The sequence below is a fragment of the Mauremys mutica genome, chromosome 8 (assembly GCF_020497125.1).
Source record: "Mauremys mutica isolate MM-2020 ecotype Southern chromosome 8, ASM2049712v1, whole genome shotgun sequence".
Lineage (NCBI taxonomy): Eukaryota > Metazoa > Chordata > Testudines > Geoemydidae > Mauremys > Mauremys mutica.
In genome coordinates this window covers 59,825,747-59,840,396 of record NC_059079.1, presented here as the reverse complement: position 1 = coordinate 59,840,396, position 14,650 = coordinate 59,825,747, and the positions used below count along the sequence as shown (strand labels likewise).

Below are 14,650 nucleotides of genomic sequence, written 5' to 3'. Positions count from 1 at the left end.
CCTCTGCGGTTCCTGTTCTTACCACGAATGCAGTAGGATTGGAAGCAGAGGGCAAGGAGGGCGGGCAGTGGAATACAGACAGGGACCACACATTTTAAAAAACCTCCAGTTACTGCTAAGTAATCTCCACTTCTTCTTCGAGCGCTGGTCCCTATGTGTATCCCACGCGTGGGCGGTGGACAAGAGTATTCTGTCAGGAGGAGGTTGAGAAGATGCTGGCAAGACAGGTGTGTTGAAGACTGCAGTTCCCACTGTGGCATCCGCAGCCGAGGCCCGAACTGGTGTATTCTGTTTTGGGAATGTGTGACTGGAACTCCAGTCTGCCGCTCTGCATGTGTCCAGTAATGGTACTTCCTGCAAGGATGCTGGAGAGGCAGCATGTGCTCTGGTGGAGTGATATGTGCTAATTGTGAGCACACCATGATGCATCCAGGAATCCTTTTAGAGAGTCCCTGAGAGGATATAGCTTGTCCCAGTGACATTTGCGCTATGGCAAGAAATAGACTAGGTGATTTTCTGATAGATTTGGTTCTCTGCAGGTAGAACGCTAAGGCACATCTGAGGTCAAGGGAATGAAGTCTCCTCTCCTCAGCAGAGGCACAGGGTTTCGGGAAGAAAACAGATACATGGAGTTCAGAAATAACCTTGAGGAGGAATTTAGGGTACAGGCTTTCAGACCAATAAGAGATGGATTTCGGAATGCCACAAGTAAGCGAAAACAGGCAGCTATGACCCCAATCCAGCAAAGTATTTAAGCGTGGGCTTAAAGTTCAGCCTGGGCTTAAGTACTTTGCTGGATGGGGGCCCACCCCTCACCATTGAAAGCATTCTGCTCCTGATTTCACCCTTTGCTACCAAGCCAATGCTGCAAAAGGCAGAGCTCTGATGAGGGTGTTCCTCATCCAGCCAGGAATGAACTCTATTGGCTGCCAGTGCCACCCCGCCCCCAGAGCAAAGGAAGAGCCCGAGCAGAGCCCCGTTCTGGCTGCTGGAGGAGCAGCACCCTCCGTCACTGCCCTCACCCGTCTCCACTTTGGAATGATCCATCCGGTCAGTGATCTTCTCCTGACGGATGAGGTAATCGACGATCTGCACTCCGATTGGCGGCTCTGAGTGCTCCCATTCCAACACCACCAAGGTGCTGCTGGGCTCGTGTACCGTGGAGAGCCGCAGCCTGAGGAAGAGGGAAAACCAAGGTGGGTCAGGACCTGTAAATAGGCAGCTCCCACCCGCCCCTAACGGTGCCATTCTTTTCTTCCCAACCCTCTTCAGTGTGGGGCTGGCTCCACCCATTGCTCCCTCTGAGCTACTGGAGACTCACTGTCCTCATGGGCTGGGTTATGCCCTGTGCCTCCCAGGAAGCAGAGCTGTGAAGACATGATCTGTAGGGTGGGGGGCAAAGGTGACTGGCGGGAGCCTTGCATGGCTGCCTGCAGCCCAGAATAGCCAGTGCACAGAGCACAGGGACAGCTGCTTCCCCTCCTCATCCAGCCCATCCTGCGCCTAAGTTGCTCCTGCACTTGGGAGGAAAGCTGCAACATCAGTCAAGCCTGGTGTAGTTTTCATTTGTGCAGACGTCCCACTGATTTCTGAGACCGCTCAGCCCTGCCTGGGGAAGGCAGCTGGTTTCAAGCGAGTGCTGCTGAAACCTTTATGCCACACTCAACTCCCCCGCACGCCAGAAGGTTGTCACTCGGGATCAGGGATCAAGGCCTTCTACAGGGTGGAGTGGGGGAAGCTCAAGCTGCTGTCGCCACCCCAGCTTCCAGCTACATGCTGGTTCTGGGCCTCTGGATCCGGCACCTTGCACCAGCACCGAAGTCCTCTTCAAGAGGAATAATCTCTGCAGAGGAGGGGTGAAATCAGCGTGGGAGAGACGTACACCGGGTGTGGGAGGGGCGCGCAGGTCGGGAGCCCGTCGGCGCCAAAAGCACTCGAGTCGCACCGGCACCAGTCTTCAATGACATCCCCACTCCCGGAACACCACAGGGTGCTCATGGTGGCCTCCTGTAACAGCTGAGATAGAGAAGGAGGGTTAGGGCCAGGCAAGCAGGAACGGCACCCCACCCTCACCCTCTTCACCTGCTGTGCCGCTGGCACCTGAAAACCTGTAACTTTCTGTGCATGCCGCTACCCCCACAGCCCTGAGCGCACTGTCAGCAGCTGGGAGCTCTGAGACCTCCTGGCAAAGAGGGGACACAGAGAGAAGTCAAAAGGGATGGGGGCCATTCATGGGACGAGGCAGAGGCATTCAGCCTTCACCCATCTGCAGCTGGTTTCAAGTGGCAATTGCTGAGCCAGGCCTGGGTCTATTTACTCCTGCACATGCTGAATGGTGGCTGGTGCTCTGACCTGATAAGCCGGATGGCAGTGTGCCAAGTGCCTGGTCACTATGGTGACCTCACGCAGCCCTGCCAAGGCAGATGCCTGTCTCTGGGACGTTCTCTGGCTGTTCCTCACCACGTGCTACACCCCTTTAAGCTGTACCTACGCGCTCCACACGGCAAACATCAGGTTGGCTCAATAAGGAGAGGTGGAAAGGCCAAGCGGTAATGCTGCCAGCCAGCCACGCCACACAAGGGCTGGCTGTCATTCCAGGCCTGCCAGAGCCATTCGCTGCTAATAACTTCAGCTCAGCCAATCACAACTTGCCATACTCTACCCCTCTCTCAGCAGCCCGCTCCTCACCCTCTGGGTTTGGTTGTTGGTGACCAGCTCATAGATGGGTGCTGCTTTGGTGACCTCCAGCAGAATTGGCTCGGCTGGCGTGTCTGGGCTCGAAGTCACATGGCAAAGTGGGCATGAGGAGGGGCAGTGGCCTCTGCTCTGGCACTCCATGCGGACCCCAGCTGCCATCCGCTTGGTGCCCGACTCGGACAGGCTGGCAATGTATTCGGGGAAGGTGAGAACCTTGGGGTCCCGCTCTCGCTCCTCGGACTCGTCAGAGGGGGAATTGCCTGTGAAATGAGAGAAAGAGGGGGGATGGGAAATCAGGCCAACCCATAATGCCCTCACCTGTTCTCTCTCTATAGCCCATGGCTCTTCCAGTACCATAGATGGCCACACTTCACTTCATAGTCAGGAAATACACTGGTGATTAAACCAGGGACCAGGCATCATGACCTCTGAGTTCCTTTCCCTGCTCTGTCACTGGCAAGTGACCTAAACGTCTCTGTGCTTCCATTTCCGCACATCCTGGCCTCCAGCTGGGGGTTTGCTTCCCCAGCTGCCCTCCATGCCGCTCATGTGCAGAGCCCGAGTCCCCAGGTTATCTGCAAGTGGACTGAATTCATCTGCAGTGATTGAAATCTCCAATGGAAGGAGCCTTTCTCCTGTAGATGGGGCGGGGGGCATAGTGAGAGTAAAGGTTTATTCTGGCTTCCACTTGGACCTGCTTTCACATCCCGAGAACTTCCTTAAAAATCCACCTTTTGGGGTGAAACGTTCCATGCTTGGTCTCAAGCCCAGGAGTAGTTCTTGTTAGGTTTAAGGGAAATCCTTCTAGCCCTTTGTGGGTAAGAGCAGAGTGAAAAGAATAGATTTTTTTTTCAACTTAAAACATTAAAACTTTTTTTGGAGGGGGGGAGCATTATAAATTCAAAGCAAGCATTTCATCAGCTCTCATTCCACCCACTAGAGGGGAGTGTAGCACAGAGTCTCAACATCATGCATTTCACTTTAGGCTTTTATGTAAGACAACTAGGAACACCTGATCCAAAGCCCACTGAATTTAAAGAAAAGGAACTTAATATCAGTCCCCTCCTTTGGAAATTCTGGCATGAACTTCTCTGTACCTCATTTCCCCCATCTGTAAAATTGGGGATAATGATGCTGACCAACCTTTGTAAAGCTCTTTGGAATCTAGAAGTGGAAAACATCACAAAAGTATTATTATTATTTATTTATCATTATTAATAGGCTTGGCAGGGTTCATAGTTTCAAAGATGTTACAGCCAGAGGGAACACTGTGATCCTACAGGAGGTCAGAGTAAATAACTGACTTCCCAGAATTCATTCATGTTTGAACCAGAACATGTCTTTTGGGAGAAGGAGGTGTGGGGGAAATCCAACCTTGACTGAAAAATTGCCAGTGATGGAAAAATCCACCACAACCCTTGGTAAGCTGTTCGAGTGGCTAATTACCCTAACGGGCACCTACTTTTCAGCCTGAATTCTTCTAGCTTGAACTTCCAGCCATTGGATCTCATTATACCTTTGTCTTCTAGCCTGAAGAGTCCATGATCAATTTTTTAAATTTTTATCTATTTCAGTTTTCACAGTTGTGCAGAATTATGAGTTTTAAGCATTTTTTCTATTTGTATTAAATGTTCACAGTTGCAAGCAATTATGGGGGGTTAGATAATAGTTATTTAATGACAGACATTGCGATTCAAAAAGTTACAGCTTTACAATTGTTAAAAAACACAAATTGTCAACATAAAATGTCAAAATATACAAAATAACTATCCTTCAAACAAACTCTAGTAAGTACTTACTTTGCCTATCTGTAAATTTCTATCATTGATGGAGATGTTTTTTCATCGGTTTGTGTTTATATGGTGAAATCAACATTTACTGAAAAAAATCTAATCCTGCTGAGCCTAATTATTAAGTAGTTAACATTGTATGCAAGTCCCATTTTTATTAATAGCCAAAAAGGAGCACTGCAATAGTTACAAGAACCATCTTATTTTCCTCCCCAAAAGCCTCTCTCCTGGTTCTCTCTCAGAAATCTAGTTGTGACACTTGTTGGAAAGGTGGATAAAAATCACTTATTCAAAAATAAATATATAAATGAAAATCAGATATTTTTAACTTTACATTTTTAAAATTTTAAATCAGATTATTTAATTTAAATATTTTTTAAATAAACCTATTTAAAATTAAATTTGAAATTGACAACCTATGTTAAGGCTTAAACTTGCTATAATGTATTAAAACCATTCAAATTAACAAATGATATTAAGCAGTCTGTATTTGCTGCCGAAGTTTAAAGAAAGTCAAATCACTGAACTGGTGGCTGTCACTGGCTAAGCACCTGGAACCAGCTTGCTAAAAGGCTAAACCAGCTTTTGATAGCAGTAGCCTCTTCTGCAGCGAGAATATTTTCTTCATTTTGACTTATTCAACTGGTTCAGTTCAATGACTAATTCAGTCAAAGTTGAGAAACTGACTGGCAGTTGAAAAAAAATCAGGAAAGCTTGTTTTCTATATCCAAGCAATAACTAAAAACAAAGTACAAGAGGATAAGATCTACTAATTCTAAAATCTTGCAGACCATTCCTTCTCAATCATTAATTCAATCATGATCTGAAGCAGAAGGGAAAGCAGGAGGGTAGTGGAATACAGAGAGAGACCACACATCTTGAAGAATGTCCAATTATAGATAAGTAACCTCCTCTTCTTCTTTGCGAGCTGGTCCCTATGTGTACTCCAAATGTGGGTGACTGGTAAGCAGTTGTCGGGGGGGGGGGGCGGTGCAAGGATGCAAGTGATATAGATTACTGTAATGCTGCTGTTCCAAAAGCTGCATTTTCAGAAGTGGCTTGGACTTCATGAAGGGATGGATGCAACTCCAAGTTGGCACCTTACAAATGTACACTAGGCAGCCACCAAAGGTATGGGAAATAGAGGAGGATGGTGTCAATGATGGCTTGCAACTCTTGAACGTCCTGTCAAAAGTGACCTTTAACCGGTGGATGAGGTTGGGTGGCTGACATTGAGGTGGATGGAGCTGCGTACCTTGGTTTTTGCAACGTCTCATAATTACACGGTGGTTCATATGGTTGCTAGTGGTAGAAAGGTTGTAGAAGAGGCATTGATATATACACCTCTTTATGATGTTTCGTCTTTGGAGCCAGAGTATAAATCCTATGGAGTGGAGGGCTGACCTGGAGTCATAACTAGTGCATAGACTTGACTGTCTTTTCAATAAAGAGATTAGCTGGTTCAAAGGGTAAATGCTGCTGTTCTGAACCTTGAACCCTGAAGAGAGAAGCCATGATTCACGCCACAATACTACTGTGGTTGCTCTAGATGTGGTATCGGCCACGTCAACCACAGCGTGGAGTCAAGTTGTTGCCATGAGTCTACCCTCATCAACAAAGGTTTGAGAATTGGCCCTTTCCTCCTGAAGAAGCTGTATCTTTAAACTCCAAGAATATGAAGTAGTTCATAAAATCATACTTAGCTAACAGGGCCTGGAAGTTAATGATTCTAAACTGGACGCTGGTGGATATGACCACTTTCCTCCCCACAAGATCAAGGTGTTTAGTACCCTTGTCTGCAGATGTGGTCTTGGAGTGTGGTGGCCCAGATCTTTCTACAGCTGCTTGTGCTACTAGGAAGTTGGGGGAAGGATAGGTGAACAAAAATTCTGCCCCTTTTCAGGGACGAAGTATAATCTCTCAGCTACTTTGGGGATACAGATGCATGATGCAAGCATGTGCCATACCACCCTGGCTGGTTCCATGAAAGCCTGGCAAAGCTACATGATTGGGTCCACTGGGCTGTAGAAGCTCCAAGAGTGTATGCTGCATGCCAGTAACTTCCTCAAATGGGATCTGAGGTTCAGATGTCACCATCTGCAAGAGTTCTTGTATTGTCTCTGGTCATCAGGTGGGGATGGCAAAGATGGGGCAATTGCCACATTGGGTGAGGATGATGATACACACATGAGTAACGCTGGTACCAGTGGATCTGGCTCTCGACATCTTTCTCCTCTGTATACTCCGGCAGAGCCTGTTGCTGTTGTCTGGGGGAAAGAGGGCCTGTGAGACTCTCACACAGATCCAGGGTGCCATGCATATCCCATGGACCCCAACAGGGCCAGTATATTTTGAAGGCTGGCTGGGGGGACCCCAAGGCATCAGGTACCAGTGGTCTCTCGGATGGTAGTTTTGTCTGGTTGGAGGATGGGTCCAGAAAAGTCTAGAAGCCCTGTCCAGGCTAGCCTTTGTTCATGAAGGCGATGGTTCATCCTGAACATTAGATTGAGGAAAAAGTAGAATCTGGTTCCATGGCAGTACTGTCGCTGCTTGCTTGTGGATGGAGTAGGGAAGTAGCTCTTTCCCCCTGACGTGGATTCCACTTCTGGTGTTGAAACATTCCTCAGAAGGACTGGACCTGAAAGCAGAGGAGATTGTGGGTACAGAAGAGTGAAGATATCCTCCAGGACGGTATAAGTCTCAATCCACCCTGGTCCTGGTAATCGGTATTGTTGGATCTGGCGTATCCATGGGCTTAGTGGTTGGCTCGTACCATTTAAGGGAGAAGGGTTCTGCCTGGAGCTCTTTGTCGGTGCTGGCCGATACTGATTCTTCAGTTTACTAGCTGGTACCGGAATTGATACCTTTGGCTTCTTGCTCCGGAGTGCCTTACCCTCATGACTGGGAGGCTTGCGTGGGCCTAGGTCTTTAGGACTGGAGTATGAGGACTCACCTGATTTGGAAGGAGTCGGGGAGAGATCCTTTCTCTTGGGAGCAGGGGATCTGTTCTTGTGTCTGTGAGAGCATCCCCTACTCTCGAGAACCCAAGACAACGGGTCTTTGGCTTTATTAGATCTGGCCTCTGCCCTGAAGCTAGTGCTTGGAGGGATGCTGCTCAAGGGCCTGGATACAACTGGGGTCTCATAGCTTTGTCCATCAGGTACTTCCTCAGACAGAGCTGTTGTCCCTCTCAGGTCCGAGGAGGGAAGGAGAAGCAGATATTTCACTTGGAGGAGATATGAGCCTCCTCAGAGCAGTAAAGATAGTGCTGGTGGTCACTGCTGACCAAGATGGAGGGAGGACAGAAGACAGTTCTTAATCCAGAACTCTGGGCACAGTCCCCCCGAGGTGGGAAACAGAGTCTCAGGGTAGGGAAAAGCTAGTCTACACTAACTATAGAGAGAGTACTAAAACCACTAAGAACTATGTACAATTATGTTTACAGATAAGAGAGACAATGTGAAGATAGCTACAGCCACAGAGGATTCCGAATCAAGCCATGTGGTGGTAAGAACGAACTGGGGAGAGAGTCAGCTCACACCTCTCCTTATCCCCTCCTCAGTGCTGACCACGAGGAGCTCCAGGGCAGAGGCATGGACTGACGCACATTACTTGCATGATTTTCCAGACTCAGGTGCATGGGGTGGATGCGTGCCCACAGGTGGAACACACATAGGGACTAGCACTTGGACATAACCACATCAATTAAATTCACTAACTACCAATAATACTTCTTTCCTAATACTTCACTTGGTTTTAAATATAAAATGTATTTTGATAATTACTTTTCTCTTATGTATCCAGCACACTTAAGGTAGGTTTATTTAACCAATAACAAACTGTTTTAAATGCTGTTTTTGTGCATTTTTAATTGAAATCCAATTTCCAGCCAAATGAGTCTTGACACAAATATAAAGTAAAAAATTATGTAAATAAGCAATGTGCCATTCACCATTTTCCAACATAATAAAAATCTGAATGAATAAATGCGTATAGATATAGTGTATTCTCCTGGTTAGCAAAGAGTAATACCACATTTGATTAAAAGGCTGTATTTCATTGTGAATAAACATCTTTTAATGGTTACCAACTAAAAAGTATAAATGCAAAACAAGATTAAAATTGATTTAAATCAAGGGTTCCTGCTTGTTGATTTAAATCATGATTAAAATTGCTGACTGACATCACTTTGATTTATATGAGACCGCTTTGGTGAGGGGAGCAGAATTGTTTCTTAATGCAGTGTTTTGCAGAGTTCCTATGATATCAAAGTAGCTCGAGATACTCTGAATGGTCTCTGCTTGCTATTAACCAGGTACACCTATACCTACAGTGTTGCAATACATTCAACAGCTAAAACAACCTACAGCAAAGAGACCACTAGGTGGTGCTGTGATGCCATGAATTGTTCCAGCCCTGGGAATAGCATATGACAGCAATGATTTAAAAGACCTATTTAAGATCAATTACACTCCTGCAGCAATGTGCAGGATAGTTCCTCCAAAAGCTCCTGGATCAAACAACAGAGATGAGCTGCAGGCTGATATGAGGCAATGGGCTCATGTCCTCGGAAGCTGGACAATCTCCACTAACGAGTGAATTAAGTGAAGTGCCTTTCTTTTCAAGGGAAGTTTCTATTGAATAACACTGCATGGGGCGAAACAGCCCAATATACCCAGGGGGAAATCTTCAAATGAAACTTCTTGATTGAAAAGGAAGGCAGCGAGCTTTTCCTGCCGCTGCTGCGCTCTGAAAATATGAGGCCAGATTGTCAAAAGACCTCTGCACCCAGCAGCTCCCGCTGTCTGTGTGAGCATGTTCTCTATGTAAGCTGCTGGGTGCTGATACGTCTGAAAATCCTACCCAGAAGGGAGATCTGTATTAGATGCTGAGCAGACATAGTAAGTGTCCCTCAAGATCAGGTGTAGAGAGTCCTAATCTGGAACAGGGAACTGAGAAGAGCGTGGGCTCCATCAAAGAGGTGCCCAGACAGCTCTCCCTATCACCCCGAACAGCAAGAATGTGCTGAACTAATGTACCTTCTCCAGCACCCTATCGGGCCCTCCTTCAACTCCTACTGACTTCACGGGTGGGGGTGCGCTTGGATCTGAGGAGATGATTAGGCCCTGATGCCTATTAACCCCTGTTCTTCCTGGCTTTCCCTCCCCTCTGCCTCTTCTTTGTGCTGGAGATGGGAGCAAGCTGCAAAAGGATCTAGGCAGGGGTGAGAGTGGCCTAGAGCATTGCAAGGGCAGGTGGCTGCTGTTCTGGGCAATTGCAGGCACTACTAAGCCCACTGTCCTGGTTCACTACACATACATGGGGGTGGGTGGGTAGATGAGAGCGAGAGAGAGAGAAGGAGAAGAGATGCAACACACTAGAAGGAGAGGAAGAAAGGCTCTCCAGCCTCCTTGGCTTCCACCCAGCAAAGACAGCACCTGTGCCCAGCTTCCTGCAAAGCCAAAAAACCCTGGCAGTGTGCTTCATAGCAGTGTGCTTCGGGATTGGCAGAGCGCATCTGGCTTCTACCTGCCGAGTGAGAACAAGACACGGAGAGAGGTGGAACTAAGTATCCCAGCAGGATTCAAGATGCTCTAATCTCTGTTAGCAGTGGGGGAGAGAGTAGTGCGTGCGAAGGGCTGGCTGGGGAGCAGCTATCTGCTTGTTCTGGGACTGGATCCAGATTTTGTGTACATATATGACTCTGAACAACACCATCAGTGTAAAGAGGGTAGAGACAAGCCAGGCTTGCAATGCCCAGAGAGGCATGAGACAAGAGAGGGTTGGGACCTGATGGCTTCTGCCTACACCTGGAGGCAGCGTGTGAATTTAGCACTAAAATCCAGCAAGGTCACTGGCAACAGCAGACTTCGACTCCCTCAGGGAACTGATGGGCAAGGTCCCCTGGGAGAATAACATGACGGGGAAAGGAGTCGAGGGAAGCTGGCTGTATTTTAAAGAAACCTTATTGAGGTTGCAGGAACAAACCATCCCGATGTGTAGGAAGAAAAATAAATATAGCAGGCGACCAGCTTGGCTTAACAGTGAAATCCTTGCTCGTCTTAAACACAAAAAAACAGCTTACAAGAAGTGGAAGATTGGACAAATAACCAGGGAGGAGTATAAAAGTATTGCTCAGGCATGCAGGAGTGAAATTAGGAAGGCCAAATCACGCTTGGAGTTGCAGCTAGCCAGAGATGTTAGGAGTAACAAGAAGGGTTTCTTCAGATATGTTAGCAACAAGAAGAAAGTCAAGGAAAGTGTGGGCCCCTTGCTGAATGAGGGAGGGAACCTAGTGACAGAGGATGTGGAGAAAGCTAGTGTACTCAATGCTTTTTTTGCCTCTGTCTTCACAGACAAGGTCATCTCCCAGACAGCTGCACTCTGCAGCACGGTATGGGGAGGAGGTGACCAGCTCTCTGTGGGGAAAGAAGTAGTTCGGGACTATTTAGAAAAGCTGGACGAGCACAAGTCCATGGGGCCGGATGCGCTGCATCCAAGGGTGCTAAAGGAGTTGGCCGATAAGATTGCAGAGCCAATGGCCATTATCTTTGAAAAATCATGGCGATCGGGGAAGGTTCCAGATGACTGGAAAAAGGCTAATGTAGTGCCCATCTTTAAAAAAGGGAAGAAGGAAGATCCAGGGAACTACAGGCCAGTCAGTCTCACCTCAGTCCCTGGAAAAATCATGGAACAGGTCCTCAAGGAATCAATCCTGAACCACTTAAAGGAGGGGAAAGTGATCAGGAACAGTCAGCATGGATTCACCAAGGGCAAGTCATGCCTGACTAACCTAATTGCCTTCTATGACGAGATAACCGGCTCTGTGGATGAGGGGAAAGCAGTGGATGTGCTATTTCTGGACTTTAGCAAAGCTTTTGATACAGTTTCCCACAGTATTCTTGCCAGCAAGTTAAAGAAGTATGGGCTGGATGAATGGACAGTAAGGTGGATAGAAAACTGGCTAGATGGTCGGGCTCAACGGGTAGTGATCAATGGTTCCATGTCTAGTTGGCAGCCGGTATCAAGTGGAGTGCCCCAAGGGTCGGTGCTGGGGCTGGTTTTATTCAATATCTTCATTAACGATCTGGAGGATGGTGTGGACTGCACCCTCAGCAAGTTTGCAGATGACACTAAACTGGGAGGAGTGGTTGATACGCTGGAGGGTAGGGATAGGATACAGAGGGACCTAGACAAATTAGAGGATTGGGCCAAAAGAAATATGATGAGGTTCAACAAGGACAAGTGCAGAGTCCTGCACTTAGGACGGAAGAATCCCATGCACTGCTAAAGGCTAGGGACCGAATGGCTGGGCAGCAGTTCTGCAGAAAAGGACCTAGGGGTTACGGTGGACGAAAAGCTGAATATGAGTCAACAGTGTGCCCTTGTTGCCAAGAAGGCTAATGGCATTTTGGATTGTATAAGTAGGGGCATTTCCAGCAGATCGAGGGATGTGATCATTCCTCTCTATTCAGCACTGGTGAGGCCTCATCTGGAGTACTGTGTCCAGTTTTGGGCCCCACACTACAAGAAGGATGTGGATAAATTGGAGAGAGTCCAGCGGAGGGCAACAAAAATGATTAGGGGGCTGGAACACATGACTTATGAGGAGAGGCTGAGGGAACTGGGATTGTTTAGTCTGCAGAAGAGAAGAATGAGGGGGGATTTAATAGCTGCTTTCACTACCTGAAAGGGGGTTCCAAAGAGGATGGATCTAGACTGTTCTCAGTGGTAGAAGATGACAGAACAAGGAGTAATGGTCTCAAGTTGCAGAGGGGGAGGTTTGGTTGGATATTAGGAAAAACTTTTTCACTAGGAGGGTGGTGAAGCACTGGAATGGGTTACCTAGGGAGGTGGTGGAATCTCCTTCCTTAGAGGTTTTTAAGGTCAGGCTTGACAAAGCCCTGGCTGGGATGATTTAGTTGGGTTTGGTCCTGCTTTGAGCAGGGGGTTGGACTAGATGACCTCCTGAGGTCCCTTCCAACCCTGAGATTCTATGATTCTAACAGGAGCTGGGGCTTCTTGGCAGATGTGGGACATAATGGAGGGCACATAAAGGTCTAGAGGAAGAGCCCATCTCCTCCTTTTCCCACCAGCTGGGCTTAGCAGTTGGATCCCACAATACCTTTGCCTTACAAACACTCTTCTAGCTCTGTCTAAAAGCTGTTCATCCTGCTGCTCTGCTGGGCAATGTCTGTAATCTATAAACAATGCTCTCTAAAGGCATCTTACCTCCAGCTCCTTGAGCTCTTGGCCTTCCCTTCACTTCAAACAGCCACATCGCTTCTCTCAATCCTGTCCCTTTGGGATTTTGAATAACTCACCGAGTTGCCCTTCTGCATCTCTTCCTTTCCAAAGGACATAACATCCTAGTCCAGGGGTAGGCAACCTATGGCACGCGTGCCGAAGGCGGCACGCGAGCTGATTTTCAGTGCCACTCACACTGCCCGGTCCAGAGGGATCTGCATTTTAATTTCATTTTAAATTAAGCTTCTTAAACATTTTAAAAACCTTATTTACTTTACATACAACAATAGTTTAGTTCTATATGTAAGCAGAGTCAGGATGGGCTCTGCCCTGACATCTGGTGGTGAATTGTGTGGAAGGGAATTTCAGGTAGCTGCATTGGCACACCCACCCTGCCTGGCGTGGCCCACGGCAGCTTGGGATGGTGGTTTTGACAGCTCTGGGATCCCCAGTTTCTTTGTTGTTGGGGCGGGAGGAGTGGAGTGTTGTCGCCCTGGTTGTGTGGATGAGGAACTGTGGGACTGCTTTGTGACAGAGATGTCTCACCATCAGGTGGGTGGCGCTTGCTAGACAAGGGACATGGGTGCCAAAACCCAGTGAATTGAGAGAGGTTGGGGATTGGTGTGTGTATCTGATGGTATGGGCCCCTTTTGAGGGCCTGGAATACCAATTGCACATCCTCCTCTCTCCACTGTTGAAGAGCAGAGCTAATTTTGAATCCATTAGGAGTCCATCTAGAGGCTGCTGAGCTGAATTCATGTTAGGCCAATGGTGCACCAGCACCTGGGCTCCCTTACTGCAAGCTAAAATCACTAAGAGGTGAAATCACTGAGTGCTGTGTTAACTAGTGGGGGAGCCTGAAGATCTATTGCTAAGCGGCTGGCAGAGCCGAGCAGTTTGCAGCACGTTGGAGCAGCCCACGGAACAGCGAGCGGAGCGGTTTGCGGGAGCGGCTCACGGGTCGGCTGGAGGAGCGGCACAGCTGGTGGAGTGGAGTGGAGCTGGTCGTGGTGAAGGCTGCTGCAGAACTCCACGGAGAGGCGGAGCAGTTGGGCCCTGGCCCACGTAAGGTGCCCCTTAACACCCTGTGTGCGTGCCCCCCCCCATTTCCACCCAGGCTGGGGGGGGGAGGGGGAGAAACTCTGCAGATAAACTTTTGAACTCTGGGGTGGCACTGACCAGAAACAGAGACTTTTGGGTTGGTGGACTTTGGGGTGATTGGACGTAAGACCCTACGGGAGAAAAGACTGCCAAATGTACTTGGAGGTGGGTTTTTTGCTTATGGTTTGTGTTATAATTCTGTTTGTGGTGTTTCTCCAACGTGATGCCACATTGTTTCCCTCCTTTATTAAAAGGATTTTGCTACACTCGGACTCTGTGCTTGCGAGTGGGGAAGTATTGCCTCCTAGAGGTGCCCGGGGGGGTGGTATGTAATTGTCCCAGGTCACTGGGTGAAGGCTCGAGCCGGTTTTGCATTGTGTTATTGAAATGGAACCCCTGGATACTGAACCCGGCCCTTGTTGCTGCCAACTCAGAGGGGCAGAAGGGTTACATATATTATAGGTTATAGAAAGAGACCATCTAAAAACATTAAAATGTATTACTGGCCCGCAAAAACTTAAATTAGAGTGAATAAATGAAGACTTGGCACACCACTTCTGAAAGGTTGCTGACCCCTGTCCTAGTCAATACCCAAGACCCTGGAGTCCTTGGCACATTCTCTTTGCAGTAGCTTCTCAATTTTTACGATGACCGTCTCCTAATACAATGACCATGGTGGAGCACAGTATTCCACCCATAATCGGGCAGTCAGCGGTCCAGATTCACATAGGACTGTCCTGATTTTGAGTAGGCCATCCAGTAACTTTGCTAGCAGGACATCAAAAATGTCCCTGAAACATCTCTAAGGATCTTTT

General features: G+C 48.0%; 1 protein-coding gene and 1 long non-coding RNA gene across 13 annotated transcripts in view; one reads left to right on the top strand and one right to left on the bottom strand.

The window, feature by feature from the left end:
- The window catches only part of ASTN1 (astrotactin 1), a 239,963-nt gene that overhangs the window by 10,119 nt on the left and 215,194 nt on the right, over positions 1–14,650 (bottom strand). For all 11 annotated transcript variants that reach the window (XM_045026814.1, XM_045026803.1, XM_045026804.1 and 8 more), the window contains 3 exons: positions 2,689–2,957; positions 1,883–2,016; positions 1,023–1,174 (listed from right to left, as the gene is read on the bottom strand). In XM_045026814.1, the coding sequence (XP_044882749.1) occupies positions 1,023–1,174; positions 1,883–2,016; positions 2,689–2,957 (555 nt within the window). The remainder of the gene's footprint in view (positions 1–1,022; positions 1,175–1,882; positions 2,017–2,688; positions 2,958–14,650) is intronic.
- Positions 1–14,650, top strand: part of LOC123375684 — a 28,505-nt gene that overhangs the window by 6,008 nt on the left and 7,847 nt on the right. Inside the window, exon 2 of one of the 2 annotated variants that reach the window (XR_006581558.1) lies at positions 7,933–7,994. The exons of the other annotated variant lie outside the window; for it this stretch is intronic. This is a non-coding gene — a long non-coding RNA (uncharacterized LOC123375684). The remainder of the gene's footprint in view (positions 1–7,932; positions 7,995–14,650) is intronic. 2 annotated transcript variants of the gene reach the window in all.